General features: G+C 41.6%; 1 protein-coding gene across 2 annotated transcripts in view; it reads right to left on the reverse strand.

Moving 5' to 3' along the window:
* The window catches only part of atg7 (ATG7 autophagy related 7 homolog (S. cerevisiae)), a 71,687-nt gene that overhangs the window by 21,053 nt on the left and 32,953 nt on the right, over nt 1-17,681 (reverse strand). For both annotated transcript variants that reach the window (XM_072665860.1, XM_072665859.1), the window contains 2 exons: nt 13,162-13,242; nt 8,091-8,213 (listed from right to left, as the gene is read on the reverse strand). In XM_072665860.1, coding sequence (XP_072521961.1) covers nt 8,091-8,213; nt 13,162-13,242 — 204 coding nt within the window. The remainder of the gene's footprint in view (nt 1-8,090; nt 8,214-13,161; nt 13,243-17,681) is intronic.

Consider the following 17,681-nt stretch of genomic DNA (forward strand, 5'->3'; position numbering starts at 1 on the left):
TGGCGGTTTAGAAGCCAAACTGTGGCAGAAACACTCAGGAGGAGCAAGAGGACCAGACATCTCTAGTGAAATCAACTCCGGGTCACGACACTGTTGCCCATATAAGCACTCCAAGCAGGAGATCACATTACCCGAATACTGCCAAGCATGGACTGATTGGATTTTATTTATTTATTTATTTTTAACAGTGATCGAAAACTCTGAAGGCTGTCCATCACTAATGACCAATTACAACACAGACGGTCACCTGCTACACAGGATACAACACTTACGGTTGATCTTACATGCTTAACCTAATCCTCTAATTGCATTGCTAAGCTTCTATTTCAGGAATTGAAATAAAGGGTGATGACCGATTGACCATTTTACACCCTGTCCGCCAAAATGATGGACAAAAGAGTCAGTCTATCAACCTCCACCCTAATCATCTGGAATCAAAGGAAAACTCACGGATCTTAAAACTTAAACTGATCCTCGTGTCCGTTTGCCTTCCTGGCCCTGATCCCCACACAGCTCCGCATTTCAGCACTGAGACACATTTAACAGCAGCCCTCCTGTGCCGGGCAGGCCGACCACACAGCCCCTAAAATGAGAAAGCCACGTGTGGGCTGCAGAGCACACTTCCTAGCGAGTGGGTTGAAAGATGGTTTCCTCTGCTTTATCCGCACGGATATACTCGATCCGGACGGGCCGAGCTGTGTACTCAACATTCCAGTGACGGCCGAGCGGCATGACCGTAAATATGCGCTCCAACTAAACAGCTGCCCGACTTCCGCCTCGGACATAAGAGCCTCTGTGTGAGACGAAGTGTCAAAATATTATGGCAATGTGAACAACATCGCTAAAGCAGTCCCTGGAACTCTATAAATGTATAGAGGCTGAAGAAGGAAGGACACGGAGGTCAACATGTGGAGGTGTACGGCGTTTCACAACCAAACATTCGGCTAATTTATCGCTGTATACAGTCAGGGTGAACTGTGTCCTGCTCTAATTAGGAGTGTTTCATCACCTTCTCAAACCCTAAACAAGATCTTATCGAGAAAGGTCAATACCGGTTCTTCTGTCTTGTTCTGGTAGAACATTACATCATCATCTTTTCCAGTGAACGGAGATCAGTATTTCAGGTTTGAGACGATTGCGGTGATAAAGAGGCTGTGAAGTAAAGAGTTCTCCCTTCTGGGAAGAGTCACGGAGCTTCACAGGATCAAATGAATCACTTTTTAAAGTGATTTCAGTTTCACTTGGAATATAGTTTGTTTGTTTTTTTTTTTTTTAAACAATGGGCTTTTGTCTTTGCTCAGATGATGCAATGCTATATAGAGTTAATTACAGGTAGACACTCTCACTGACCCCTGACTTTATGTTTATTTGGGTTTATTCTAATGTTATATAGAGTTAATTACAGGTAGACACTCTCACTGAACACTGACTATGTTTATTTGGGTTTATTCTAATGTTATATAGAGTTAATTACAGGTAGACCCTCTCACTGACCACTGACTTTATGTTTATTAGGGTTTATTCTAATGTTATATAGAGTTAATTACAGGTAGACACTCTCACTGACCACTGACTTTATGTTTATTTGGGTTTATTCTAATGTTATATAGAGTTAATTACAGGTAGACCCTCTCACTGAACACTGACTATGTTTATTTGGGTTTATTCTAATGTTATATAGAGTTAATTACAGGTAGACCCTCTCACTGACCACTGACTTTATGTTTATTAGGGTTTATTCTAATGTTATATAGAGTTAATTACAGGTAGACACTCTCACTGACCCCTGACTTTATGTTTATTTGGGTTTATTCTAATGTTATATAGAGTTAATTACAGGTAGACCCTCTCACTGACCACTGACTTTATGTTTATTAGGGTTTATTCTAATGTTATATAGAGTTATTTACAGGTAGACACTCTCACCGGGTAAAGTACAGCTACACCCTGCTTTATGTACTCTGGAAGTGTAAATAAGTATTAAGTATTAATACTTACTTAAGTATAAGTAAGTATTAATTGAACATACTAGGAAAAAATGTAAACTAAAGTTTATGGTGCATTTTATATGCTATATAAAACATTCAACATTCAATTCAGTAAACATATAGAAATTGAGTCAAAAACATACAGAAAAGTCAACACAAATATATGATATGATTAGGTAGATGTAGTACAGGACTCATCTTAAGGATCTAGTGCTGATGTCTGAAGGTATTCAGATACCCAGGAAACCTTCAAAAGGTCTTGGGGAGTCCATGCCTTGATGGGTCAGAGATGTTTTAGGGTGTACGCTACTATCTACACTACTAGGTTTTAATGTTATGGCTGATTGACTGCAAACTGAAGTTGCCTAAATGCAGCAGTGTGGAGCGCGGGCCGGCTCATGTATCCTGTTCAGACACTCATTTCCTCTCTGTGCGTTTCCCACTTCCTGAGGGTTGGGACTAGGCGGCACCCACCAGGTTAGCCATTAGGTCCCTGTTTTTTTCAGTGTCAGTCATTTCCTGCCGAAATCACCTGATCTCTGAACAGCTCTAAATGTCAGCGGCACAGCTGACGCCATGCTGGATGAAGGACCTCCAGCTGATTCTGGACCAGCAGTTGAAAAGACGTCATGACATCATCACGCCCATCTCCCCATTTCCAGCTCCCACTGTAGGAGAACAATAGGGGTGACTGGGAGTAACCGAAGCTTCATCTGTGAGACATTAGAGCGGTAAACCTCACCGTCAAATCCTGTTTGGAGACTGTAAGATCAACAGAGAACTGTTAAAGCCACCATACCCTGCATTTCTACCGCCTAAACATTTTACAGATTAGAACATTTGTGTTGTTTTGATACTAAATTCAACCAGAATTCATTTTTACTTGAACATTTTCCAGCCAAAAATTAGGCTGAATAAGCAATATACCTCACAAACCCAGTGTAGAAACATCTGGTTTTCCGTGATACGGGCCCTTTAAATCCACTGTTTGATCGTAACATACATGAAGAATGGTTCTAATGGAATGGCTGAAACTGGTGGGCGCAATGCAAAGTCTTTCAAATTTATTAAGATATCATATTTTAACACCTCAAAGTTCTTGCTGTAACATGAGATACTGGCACTGCTGTACTGCATTTACGGCATTTAGCAGATGCCCTTATCCAGAGCGACTTCCAGGGTTACTCATATTACAGAGGTGGGCCAGTGTAGTGTTAGGAGTCTTGCACAAGGACTCTTATTGGTGTAGTGCCGCACAGTCACCCAGACCGGGAATCGAACCCCAGCCGCCCACATGGTGTGGTAGCTTACTGACAGGTAGTGGTGTTATCTGTTGCACCACACCAACCACATCCTGCGGTTGTAGGCATGAGGCCACAGGCTGAGTATAGATCAGCAACACCAGTCTGTTATATTATACGTCTGTTATATTATAAAGGCTTAAGCAAGGTTTTTGTGCCCCTGTTTAAAATGAATTTTATAGAATATTGCAAAAAAAAATAAAAAATTAAATCAAAATTAATAAAAAAGTGAGAAAATAAAAATAAAAGGCACACACAGATACGGTGAACTCTTTGGAATCAGGCTGTGGATGTTTACTCACTGTGCTTAATAAAATACATGAACAAGTAAAGTTAGTTTAGTTAGATGTGTGCGTTCGTCTGTAATTATGACCTAGTTACGAGCAAATTACATTTTATTAGTAATAAATACAGAAAACCAGGCAATTCCAGAATGTTTACCGGATGTTTTGTGCAAATGCAGGTTAGATTCCATTTGTTTCCATTCTATCTATTATCCATCTACTAAATTCAGAAAATTGAGAAATTAATTATGTTTCTCTCTCTTTTTACCTTCTCCCAGTAAATGGTCACCCAGCCCGACCTGCTGGAAGACTGCCCGCTGAGGTCCCCTCTACCTGCGTCAGACCAGCTGCCACCTACCGGTCCGACCATCAGGCCCCCCACCCACCACCACCACCCATACCAGACCAGCAGCACACCCTCCTACCACTGCTACCTGTTTAATGACCATGTTAAACTTAAATGGACTCTTAACCATCTGCCACTATTAATATCACCACTATTAACTATCTGTTATACCTGGTTTGGTCATTTTTATCAATAATTAATAAATAGTTCTGATCAGAGGAGGACGGGTCAGGTCCCCCTTGTGAGTCTTGGTTTCTCCCAAGGTTTCTTCCTCCAGCTCTGAGGGAGGTTCTCCTTGCCACTGTTGTCGTTGGCTGCTCACTGGGGGTCTTAGATCCTTCATGTCTTCTTATGTTCTTATATTTCTTTTCTTTCTTTGTCTTTTACTAATTACTAATTATGGAAAGCTGCTTTGTGACGACAACAGTTGTAAAAAGCTATACAAATAAATCTGACTTGACTTGACAATGTGCAGAAATATTTACTTTATTTAGTTTATTTAAGTAAATGTAATAGTGAGGTTTATTTCCAGTAGAGGATGTGTCATTTCAACAGGGGTGCACCAACCTCTGCATAAGGCTTCCCATTTATTTTAATGTAAATATGTAATTCACACAGTTGCTCTGCTTATTTACATAAATTACAAGGTCAGACATAATTCATATAACAACTACACATGCCTGGATCATCACTGGCGATAACTCTGATGTCTAAGGGTTGATCTTCTACTCTGAAATCCCTCTGTGTTGAAACCATGCTGGACCGTCAGGCCTTATTTATGTCGGCCATAAATTGGCCGCTGTTTTGCTGCTCTACTGCAGTTCATCATAGCTGCCCATTTTTAGAACCATAATGTTAGAAGCACAGGGTGTTCCGATTACTGCTCTCAGAAGATTGAAGATTGGGTGGCTAAGACAAAAAAAACAAAACAAAAAAAAAAAAGGAAAAAGAAAGAAAAGAAAAGAAGCAGCACACGCCCAACAGTAGTCCAACCAAACAAGACGAGCTGCTTTCCCAGAGGCCTGTTCAGCTCATGTGTTGGTTATTCACAGGTTTGTCTCAAAAATCCCCCGATTTTCAAACTGACTCACACACATGCACCAATTAGCGAGAGCACATTTCCCCACCTGGATCAGATCTAATGAATGGCTTCATTATTTTCTCCACTTGCAATCTGATCTACAATCAGTTGTACCTTATTGTGCGGCTCACAAAGGTGCGAGTGTGGGCTGGGGTGGGAAGACCTGGTTCTAAGAGAGCCGAGGGCGCGGGGAAGCCGGCGGCGAGAAGTACAAGCTCAGGTGAGCACCTCTGAGAAAGTCTAAGAGCTCGCACTAGTGGCTCGCCCTCACAATGCGCTCATTCATGGTCGTGTTCAGACAGAGGCCTCGACAGTCCCTGTCGTTGCGCAGATACCACCGCTAGATTTAGAGCGACCAATTTCCACATGACCCTCCAGCAAGGCCCGGAACCCGCTCTGCACCTGGCAAAGGCTGCCCACTGCTCGGGGCATGTGTGGTCACGGCCTCACGGTGTGCGTTTGCTCACTAGGGTTAACAGTGGAGGTCAAATTCCATCTGTGTCCAACACTAATGGTGACTGTCCTTGTCTTGTCTTCTCACCACATGAAAACTGGCCATCTGTTCCCAGACGGAAGGCGGGAACTAGTGTTTATGCTCACGATCCAACGAAATAATTTGGCATCTTTCAAAAGATTAAACAAGCATTTAAAGAATAACAAAAGATAGATATTAGCTCACTGCAAAAGATGATGTTCAAGCAGATTGTAGATGGAAGTGAAAAACGTGAACCACCAACATCCAGCGGAACCAAAACAGAGCAATTTTAAAACCCCAAAACTGTTACATCACAGTCTTGACTCATTATACTTACACCCCATAACATTTACATAAACCCCGCCCACTAGAGGCAGCATCTCGAGGCTAAACGCAACAACTACTTCAGGAGAATATGGCTGGCAGGCTACACAGGCTAAAAGCTAACTGAGGCCAACCAGAAGGAGAAGGGTATGAGCTAGCTGGACACCTAGTGGACACCTAAGACAGCAACACTTTCCACTAAGAATTGGAAATAATTACTATGTTTTTGTTACAGAGCTAAGCGAAGCTAAAATAAGCTAAGCTAAGCAGCAACTATGAGCCATCACCAGATCATAAACTCATAAACCAATCACAGCAGAGTAGTTCACTGATTTTCCTTTTAAGGTGAACTTATGAGGAAAAAAAATAATTCTAAGGTAAAATAACAGGGTGGTAAACAGGCTGGTAAAACTGCAACCAAACTCACACCTTCACACTGTTTATAATCCAACAACAGCTTCAATAAATACTCACGGCACCAGCAGTGTGAGCATAGCATCTGACAATGCCCCAGTTGGTTCTACTCAATGACTTTCCATTCAACAACACTTCCCAAAATGATTATGATTATGAATTATGCAGCTCATCATTCAGTTTTAAATGAAAACCAATCACAGAAGTTCATTCTGTACCCGGTTTTAGTATTGGGAGAAGAGGCACAATCTTCCCCTCGTGTATGAGTAAGCTGCTACCACACAAACACAATAAACCGAGTGGGGCAACCATCTAAGCGTTGGCTCAGTCGTTGGTTTGGTCATAAGATCATTGAGGAACATTTGGAGGTTTTTCAGATTGTGGAGGAACTTCTTAAGGTGCTTTTTCCTTCTAAAAACCTTTTCTTGAAGAGGTTTCTCTACATTTTCAAACTTCAGAACCTCCAAAATGACCTCAAGGACCTTATACTTCTAACAGCGAATAGCCAGGGAGTCCACCGTTTATAAACTGTGACATAAGCCAAAAGAAACAAGCGGTTATTTTAATCTGTTGCCTTGACGGTGCGAAGCAGCTTCTGTAATATCCCTGGTTGTTGCTATGGGGTTGCTAGGTGGTTGCACTGGTATCACACATGGCTAGCATCAAGATTATGCAAGAAGAGTGCATAAAACGCTCTACCATTTAATCCCACAATGAAACTACAAACAATATGTGGAATTGGAAAAAGCTGTATACAAGCACTGAAGGTGGAGGAGATCGGACATTCTGTTCAGTGGTTCAGTGCAGTCCAAAAACTGCAGAACGGATTAGTGTATAAAGCCCAGCAAACGACCATTAATATGCAAACGGTCTGAGAACCCCTGACATAAGGGCCGTGTAATCGCTCTCTGAGGTATTTGCACTATTATTATGGCAGTGAGAGCCCAGTGAACTTCTGCTCTGCTCCAAACAGAGAATAATTCTACAAGCGAACACAATGAGAGCGAGCTACACACAAGACCACACTTCCTCTCATTTTGGGTTGGACTGTGTGCGTGTTTGTAAACCTCTGCAGAGAGGAGCGCAGAGTGCTGACGTGGGACTTTCCCACACTTCCAGCCCTCCATCCGGCCGCCGCTCGTCATTGGAGAGGGCTGAAGATCCGTGTTCCACGGTTTCTCAAGGTCTCGGAGCTGCTTCTGCATTTGTTCTGAATTAGTCTGTTATCATAGTATCATACAATCTGAACCACAGGTTCTGCATCACAACCGGGATCTTCCAAACAGCAGCAACCCGCAGGATTTATCCGCTACTTCTGTTCTTATCTGAACTTTTCAGTATTTATTCAAACCCATGTTTCATTAATTCAAGGGTGCCATGACTTAAATCTCACATCATTGGTCTTCATTTTCCATCTTTTTTAAGATTAAACCTGAAATAATTTAATTATTTTTCATACTCCTTGTAGCATTTGCGTAAAACAAAGCGATTTGTCTAATAAAATACAATTTTATGCTGATTATTGGCACTCCTACTGTTCCAAACCTGTCTAGTGCGCCCCCTTGAGGTTGATGAATTTGTAACTCCGCCGCAATTGATGATGAAAGAGAGATTTTTTCCCTCCACAACCCTTTAAATGTTGCCACACCCACTGATCATCATGGCAACACACAAAAAAGAAAAGCCTCGGATTGGCTGTTTACCACCCCGCATGTTCCTCAGCAGGCCCCGCCTCCTCTCCCCTGTAATTGACTCCCCTAACGTGTGTTTTCCAGATGTGCTGAAAGAGCTGAAGACCAGCTCATCCTGAGGGCAGATCACCCCTATATGTTGGTTCCCTCGCTTTACTGAATGTGATCAGGAGGAGCAACACTCACCTCAGCCGCCTGGGTCTCCTGGTGCAGCAACGTCAAACCAGTCAAGTCCTCCAGGAAGGAATGGGAGGAGTTAAAAACCTTGGACAGGAACTGGAATCCTTCTCGCTCATAGTGGTCGAGCACCTGTGAATCAGAACAGTGAATGAATTACCCGTTAGTCTTTTTTTTACGATGCAACTGACCGCTGTGGTCACTGAGAGCAGAAGGGCTGCACCACACTCGGCAAGCTAGGTAGGAAACACTGATGTAATTACATGAGCCTACCTGTAGTTTCTCTTAAACATTTATAAGATCAAAAGACATTAGACAACCCTTGTAGGGCAAGAGTCTGCTATGACCAGAGGAGTGTTGAATTCTGGGTCATGCTGTTGCCTGCCATCGGCAGCCAGAGCCAGAGAGTGCACAAGTGGCCTTGCTCTCTCCGGGTGGGTAGACGGCGAACACCAACTCCACATCACCACAGTGTGATGCCAGGCCAGCATAGACGTCTGCTAGAACATGACATGTCCGTCAGTGATGTTGGTGTATCTCCATTTAATATAAAAAGACCAAGTTCAAGTTCCTGCAATGCATCCATGGCTTTGCCAGTTTGCTCAGTTTCACCATGCATGTAGGCCTACACTTCAGTTCTTCACCCTCAGATCATCAATTTCACAGACCCTGTGAAACATGTGAAACTGGGCTTGGCCCATCTTTGAGGCTAACGCTGCGTCGAATGACAGATAGTGTCACACTTCTCCTCCGTACAATGGTGGGCTGGATATGAGGCCCAGACATCTGGCACCACTGCTGCCCGTTAGCCCGAGAGCACTCAGCCACCTTCTCAGTCACTGCCCCCTCAGCCCTCCACAATCACACGGACTCCTTTCACAGGCCCCATTCTCTGAGGAGATAGGGTTTCTGCCGGGGCCTGATGAATGTGCGGCAGTGTTGAGCTGAGGAGGAGAGTGGCGTCTGCTTTAAACCAACCAGACATGGGCGACTGGGCGGGAGGGGTAGGCTCATGGAATGAAATAGCATGGAATTAAACTATGATGTCCCCAATTTAAAGCAATTTTAAAGTTTCAAGGTCTGGCAACCACCGAGATGAGTCATGTAGCTGCGTCTAAGGTTGGGAATCTCATGACTGGATTGTTTTAAGTCTTCTTGGTTAAATAGGTGGACGAATTAAGCAAAGGGAAAAAAAAATCTCTTCTATTTACATTTCTTCCAGCCACATCAAAGTTTGGATGAAGACGTCCTTCAAGAAGCATAAAGCTGACTGTATATTTCTGCCTCAATGGCACGAAGAAACTGATACTGCCAGATACTGAGAACACAGAGAAATTCACAGTAGTGTTGGCTCTTATCTGCAGATCACAGGCTCGAGCCACAGTGATGCCACAGCCATACGCAAGTGAGAATAATGGTCCTCCCTCTCCTCCATCCCCCAACTTCTCCTCCAAGCGTGCAGAGCTGCAGTGGTGGTGCACAAACTAGCCTTCATCCTCCCAGTGCTGGTGGCACCATGTGTTGGAAAGGGGAATTAGAAATGACCAAATTGAGGTTCAAATGATATATAGATATATATATATAAACTAATAATAAATCGACCTGCCAAGTCACTCAACCCATGACCTCCAACATCACCAAAATAGAAACCCTGGTTACTGTAAAGTGACACGTTTTAAACACTACAGCTACATTTTCTCTGCATTTTTCTCCATCCTTCTTTCCAAACCAGGACCATACTTTCCTGTGAAGCTCGCTGCCCACGCTGCATTTAAAACAGTGCTTGTAAACAGACCCTCCTGCCTAGCAACGTAGTAGCAGAGGCGAGAGCAACTTTACGAGATTTCATGTTCACCACAAGTTCATCCTGGCGATTCCGCACCTTTTGACTGATGTGGGACATTAAACCATGGCAGCCAAGTGACACAGTGTGTGTGTGTGTGTGTGTGTTTTTGTGTGTGGGTATTTTCAGGACAAAAAATGTCCTCATTTTGTAGGAAAATGAGAAGGGACATGGTGACCCTATAAAACGGTGCTGACTTTCTAAAGTATTTTTGGGTCTCATTTAAAAAAAACAACAAAAAAAAACAAAAAAAAAACTAAAAAGAGAAAAAGCTAAATATTTAAAATTTGGTTCCTGAAGTTACGCTTGGCTAGATTAAAAAAAATTCTTAGATTACGGATTACTTATAACGTCAAGTACAACTTTAGAATTCATATTGGACATATAAAGCCCACATACATACATTTTATATATATATATATATATATATATATATATATATATAAATAAATAATGTATGTATGTAATATATATCATATATTATAATAATAATAATAATAATAAATATGTATAATATATAATGTAAAATATGTATGTAATATGATATATAATATATATATCTATGTTTATAAGTGTGTATATGTATGTATATATGTGCATGTATGTGTATATGTATGTGTGTATATACATTTTATATATATATATATATATATATATATATATATATATATATATATATATACACACACACACACACACACACATACATACACACACACATACATATTTATATATAATATAAAAGAATATGTATGTGTGTGTAATATATACACATATACACACACAAACATGCACACATTTATAAACATAATATTTTTTATATTTAGGTAGCTATAGGCTACAGTTAAGCTATATATAACATATAACTCACATATAATGTGTGTGTGTGTGTGTGTGTGTTGGGTGGAAGGGGGTGGAAGTGCAGCACATCTGGTTTACATACAGAAAGGCTCCCCAACTTGGATAAACTCCTCCCTCTGTTTCTCGTAACTTCCCGTCTGTGGTTGTTTGGAGAGGCTATGGAAGCTCTCGCCTCCCCACAGATAGAGCCTTAACAGAGGCCGCGTCGGCTCTTTGAAGCTGCAGGGTCTGCTGTATGTTCATTAGAACTTGTGAAGCTGTAAAATAAACACCGGCTGTAGTGGATTTGCTGGCTGAGGACAGTCCCACTTACTGCAGCGTTTTACAGAACCAGCACATGCAGGCTGGTGTGAACGCGGCTGTTCGAGAGGAAGGGTTTTAACGTACGCACATGTGAAGAGTGATCGTGTAAAAAAAAGTGTGAGCGGCGACTTCCTGCTGTTTTTTTTTTTTTTGGGGGTGGGGGGGGGAGAGAGAGAGTTGTGGGGGCAGGTTTCAGAGCGGTCCATTTCAGCGGAGTGGATCTTCAGACTGGTTTAGGGTCTGAAAACACAGCCCACACAACAAAAAAGGGAAAACAGAAAAGTCCCCAAATTTACAAGCGTTTGTCTGCTGAAGGCTCGACTGTTTTGTTTCCATGGTTTCCTGGTTGCACACAGCCGACAGCGGGTGCAGAGCTACTAATACACAACTGCCGGACGGAGGCCAACTAGAAGAGAAGAGGCCAAACCCGGGCTTGTTTTCACAAAGGCTTTCAGGTCCTGCATGATGAGCTGTAAGGGGGGCCGTGATGAGAGGTGCTGAACTGCTGCTTCATGTAAGAAACAGACTTTAAAACCAGGAGTTTAGAAGTCTGTTACGCTGGAGATCGATACACACATCATTTGTGCTTGGTTCAGGGCCATGAGATATCGGGTAAGACCTAATGACCTATTATAAGAGCATGAAATCAAAGGCTGCATCCCAACTGCGTACTACACATCAACACTAAGTATTAGACTATGTACTAATCTTAATAGCGCGGGTTTGGCAGATTAGTACACACAATATTAACATACTAACAGGAAGTGATGGAGTGTTGCTATGTCAACATACATCACTGCAATTTCTCCTGGCGCTGTTGCGTCGTTCTAAATTTTCCAGATGTAAATAGCCCCTCCCTTCCATTTTGCATAGCACTGTGGGACAACAGTGTCCATCGAAAGAACAAGCAAGAACTGTGTCACACTCAAAAGTGACCGGACAAGTATGCATCATGGACATTTGAATATACTCTGCCTAGAATATCTACACTACACACTCGAAAACACCACACAAACAGTCTAGAAGTAGTTAGTATTACAAAATTAGGACAACTGGGACACCTCCTAAACGTCTTCAATTGACTGTACATATCTTCTTCCACACCCCCCCTTAAAACCCCTGAATTTTACAATTATAATCTGAAACAGGTATAAAGCCCCCCAGCATTGAGCAGTGGAGGAACGGTGTTCTATGTAATGATGGTGGAGGAGCTCCATCCAGTACTTTTGAATGGGATGAGTTGGGGATGATGAGGTAGGGTGGTGATCATCACCAACATCCTGACCTCACTAACGCTCTTGCTGCTAAATGCAATCAAAGCCTCACAGCAATGCTGCTCTTCCAAAATCTAGTAGAAAGTCTTCTTCTCTGGACAGTAGAGACAGTTACTCCAACAGAAGCAGGAGAAATTCTTTGAAATACCCTTGATTTCAGAAGAAACCATGAATGAGCAGGTGTCCAAATACTTTTGTCTAATAATAAATAAATATAAAGCCTATACTGCTGTACTTCTTGGGAAAGAGAGAGAGAAGGAGAACAAGAGAGAGTGAGTACAGGAGACAGAACAAGTGAAAGAAACACACACACACACACACACACACACACACACACACACACACACACACACGGAGAAGAGATTGAGCAGCAGAGCTCTGATTTATGGGACGCGAACTCTTCAACACCAGCGAGTCCCCGGGGAAAAAACACTTCAATCCAGCCTCTAATTACTCACATACGACCCTGACATCAACAAGCAACTGAGACCTAATTGAGACCATATGGCTTTTACGCACATGTATAATTTACCCTGCCAGCCTGTGAGATTGCACATGTACGTGTGGGTACACACGCATATTTATACACACACACACACAGGAATCTATTACATTAGATCATAATTTCATGATGAATGGACCAATAGAAATGCTCCAAAATGACTTTCAATTACATCTTTTTACACTGGCGTCACAGACAGACAGACAGACAGACAGACAGACAGCACTGATCCTTCAACTACAGCCTCATCAGAAGAACATACAGTGTGTAAAACATCTATACAGAGGCAGGACTTACCACAGGGGAGCAGGCAGTGCATTTATCAAAGGCCAAACTTGCGGGCAGAACGTTATCAAACCTGGACAGAAAGCCTCGAATCTACAGATCAAAGAGAGAGAAAGGAAGGAAGGAAGCAGGAAGTTAGTTTTATTTATAAAACAGTTAAAACAACAGTGCTCTACATACACGGGAATATACGACAAAATCAAACACAGCAGAAATCGACTCATTCAAATCCCATTTGCAAATTTTCCAGCAGACCACAGCGCCACCTGGTGTGCACACACGAGACAAGCCTCCATGTTTTTCAAAATAAAAGCAAATGAACAGTGAATCTGCTGTAGAATGAGCAGTGTGTTTCTTCTTCACTGTAATTATACATAACTGATGTAGTTTGACTTAAGACTGCAGCTCGGGTCTAGAAACAGTCACAGAAACCAGTTAATTACTGAGGCAGGAAGAGTAATTAATGTGGCAAAGGAAAATGCAGCGACTTCACAAAGTTTGTCATATTGTCACTTTCAGATCATAATGAATAATAATAATAATAATAATAATGAGCTTTATTATATCAGTGCCATTTAGAGAATAGTGGCTGCTTATTTTTAACATGCAAGAAATATATCATGGAAAAATAAATCATATCAGCTAATAAATAATAATAATAAAGAATAGAGCCCTTTTCACATGTAGGGGAGGGTGAACAGAGCACAGTACTCAAACCTCGTCCCAACAATCAGCAGCCATGCCGACTCTAAGCAGCTGCCGACAACTTCAAACATTAACATAACTGATGCCCACAGAGCAGGAGAAAACTAGATTATTGCAATTATAATAATAATAATAATAATAATTATTATTATTATTATTATTATTATAAACAATATTTTATTTTTTCCCCCTTTTTTATTTTGCCTAAGAATGTGCAGTGTGTCTCTTCTTCACTGTAATTATACATAACTGATGTAGTCTGACTTAAGACTGCAGCTCAGGTCTAGAAACAGTGACGGAAACCAGTTTATTGGCATGAAGAGACGTCTGAAAATGGTGCTTCATTTGTCCATATTTGAAATCTGTGTAGGTTTACGGATCAGAAGTTCAAATAAAACCTTTTAGGGTCAGTCTTTAAAGGATCAGTTCTCAAAAGCTGTCCCAAAAACTAACAAAGAAAGAAAAGGACAAATTAAATTAAACATTTTTACATTAAAAATAATTATAAAGCTTAAGATAAACCTGCACGAGAATGAGCCTCATTCACCAACACTTCCTACGAATTTCTTGTTAATCAGTTATTGAGGGAAGTCCGAACAGAAGGTTTAGGCCAGATTGAGGATTTGTGTTCTTTTTTTTTTTTAAGAGCAGAATTTCACAGCTCTGCTCTAATAATGATCCCACAACTGCTTAGGTGGATTTCAAGAAGACGCTTTGGTGTTAAGGAGAAGATTTAAGAATTAAAGAAACGGTTGCTGAAGACGGCCCGATGCTCTTAAATGCAATTCTCCAAAATACTTCAAAGACCAAATTCGGTCTCACAATTATTCTCCTATCATTTTCTAAAGACAGTCTTTGTTGTTTTCTTGTGAAAGCATTTGGTAATGTAGCCCTTTACACCGCACTTTACAGATTATCGTAAAGTTATGTTCCTAATGTGGAAACTAACAGTATTTTAGGAACAAGCTCCACTTTTATCCTGATAAATCAGACATTCATTTTGTAATTCTCTCATTTAAACGGATTAGGATGACCTTCTGACCTCCTACAGTCCGAGACCAGTGTGAGGCTGTCACGAGAAAATATTAAAGAAAAAAACATATTTATGAAGAACGCAGATTGTTCTAAGAATTTACTAACAATCTGTATAGAATATTTATCTTAAACTTTCATATAAAGAATCACGCCCCGGGTTGAAAGTAGCTGCAGAAACTTCAGCATCTCTCCATCCAGCCCCAGTTAATGTCATGTAGCAGTCGGGCATGGTGGCGAAACCACGCTGTGTAGATGTTCTGGATCAGGGTTTCGATAAACACCATGTTAGTGCGCACATTCTGTGCTTCCCAGCTCTCCGAGTGACGCATGCATGGCGGGAAAATGAGAGAGAGAGCTCTGCCTTCAATTACTCTGGCGGGGTGGGCTGCTCTGGGCTGGTCGCTCTGTGTAAATGCCAGAAGGTGGCTCCTACAGCTCCTCCGCAGTCTGCCGGCGCTTGATCTTAATTGAAAAGCAAATTGAAGAAAGGTCCCGAGAGGCAGATAAGAGGAGCACAGGCATCTGCATGTAGATTGAGAGGGATTTAGAGGCCGCTGATGCATTACACATCAATACTGAAGCATGTGTGTGGCAAAGGAAAATGCAGCGACTTCAAGTTTGTCATATTGTCACTTTCAGATCATAATGAATAATAATAATAACAATAATAATAATAATGAGCTTTATTATATCAGTGACATTTAGAGAATAGTGGTTGCTTATTTAACATGCAAGAAATATATCATGGAAAAATAAATCATATCAGCTAATAAATAATAATAATAAAGAATAGAGCCCTTTTCACATGTAGGGGAGGGTGAACAGAGCACAGTACTCAAACCTCGTCCCAACAATCAGCAGCCATGCCGACTCTAAGCAGCTGCCGACGACTTCAAACAACATAACATATCAACAACAACTGATGCCCACAGAGCAGGAGAAGACTAGATTATGGCAATAATAATAATAATAATAATAATAATGATATTTTATTCCCCCCCTAGCATATTTAGCCCCTTAAACAGCGTGAGGCCCGCTGGTGGTCCGAAAGTGTTATTACAGACTTCTGTACAAACTGATGGAGCTATTGTTTGGTAATAGAAGTCCCTGTAGTTACTGAGTACTACCTGTAGTTAGTGTGTAATAAGCCTGGCTGTTAAGGGGTTGAGAAAGGGCAGTTAACAGGAACGACTGAGGTCAAGCTGAGAAGTGCAGAGAACTTTCAGAGAGAATTGCTTTATAAGATTGAAGAGCAAACTAGTTTGATCCCAAGGTTTCCTCTTGAGGCAGTATTTTGAGAACTTGCCCCCACCTCCCTCCCAACTACAACAAATGTTCTGAATAACTACTGCAGCATTCGAATAATAATAATAATAATAATAATAATCATACTTATAATAATAAAAAAAAACAATTTGTCCAGAACTGAAATGAAAATAAGCACATAGGAGCTTTTCCCCTCTTCAGCACAGAACTACTACTTCACTTCCAATCCAGACCATAATTCACCTAAATTCAAGCCCAGTCCTTCAGGTCCCCCCTTGAAGTTTTAAGGGTTGGGAACTCTTAAGGCTTGTACACGAGCTATTTCAGATTTATATCAGATTTTCTTTTTTTCTTGCTGTTACTGACTTTGTAGAAATGAGGCGAGTCCACTTTGGTCTTTCTGACCTGTCGCCAGTTGATAACACGACACCAAATTACTCATGTGTCCCTAATTTTGACTATTTATTGTTTCCTAAATAAAAAAAACCCACATTACTGAATATGATTTGGAAAACTGAAAATGTTAGATAATTAAAACATGAATAATTTATTAATTTAATATAATGTTTTTGCAATATTCCATCTCACCTCCCACCTGCGTCCCCCCCCTGCAATTCCTTCATGTCTCACTAGGAGTGGAGGTGCACTATTCTACTGTGCAGCGACTCGTGCACTACTTTGATCTTCACAGTAGAAAACCTTCACTCACTAATAACATCTATATACATATAAATAAAAAAATAATAAAGGCAAACAAAGGAGGGAGTGCAGTACTCCTCAAGCACACAAGGGGGCATTGTTGGCTCAAGGAAAAAAGTGTAGTTTTGGATACAGGAGGAGAGAAAGCAGGGGAAAAGCAATCAGCACGGTGTGTGCCATGTCAGTCGGCAGACTGAGTGCTTGGATAAAAGGAAGCACAAAAGGGCAGTACATGCGGATCTACTGGCAATAACACACACTTTACAATAAATTAAAAACCTCATCCATGATGATGTGTGTGTCCCTTTCACTGGAGGGGTCTGGAGGGGTCTGGAGGGGTCAAAACGAAAGCCTGGGTTGTGTATTTGTCTTTTGAGGTGATGCTGAGTGTGAAGACTCACATTTCTGCAATTAGGGCTTCTTGGAGGAGAGGATGACAGTGTGCTGTTTGGGGCTCGTGTGTAGCACACACTAAATGTGATGTAGTTAATAACCCGGAGCGCTCCGCTTTGATGTCTTCGCCTTCGTTGTTAACCCCCCGCACGCATGCATGAGTGTGTGTGTGCAAGCGTGCATCTGCACGTGCGAGTGTGTGTGTGTGTGTGTGTGAGAGGAATCTTAGTGAACTGCCTTGCTGAGTCTATGTGGGCAGGCAGGGGGTCCAGCAGCCGTAGCTGTGAAGCACTTTATTACAGGCAGAGCTGAAGCATGCTCTGAAGAGTGAATTAGACGCGAGAGTGCATCTGTGTGAGGTCACTCCGGCGCTGGCGAGTGACCGTAATTGACTGACGCTTGCGGGCACACGCATGCACGGTGTTATACATGCA

The sequence above is a fragment of the Salminus brasiliensis genome, chromosome 21, assembly GCF_030463535.1.
Source record: "Salminus brasiliensis chromosome 21, fSalBra1.hap2, whole genome shotgun sequence".
NCBI lineage: Eukaryota > Metazoa > Chordata > Actinopteri > Characiformes > Bryconidae > Salminus > Salminus brasiliensis.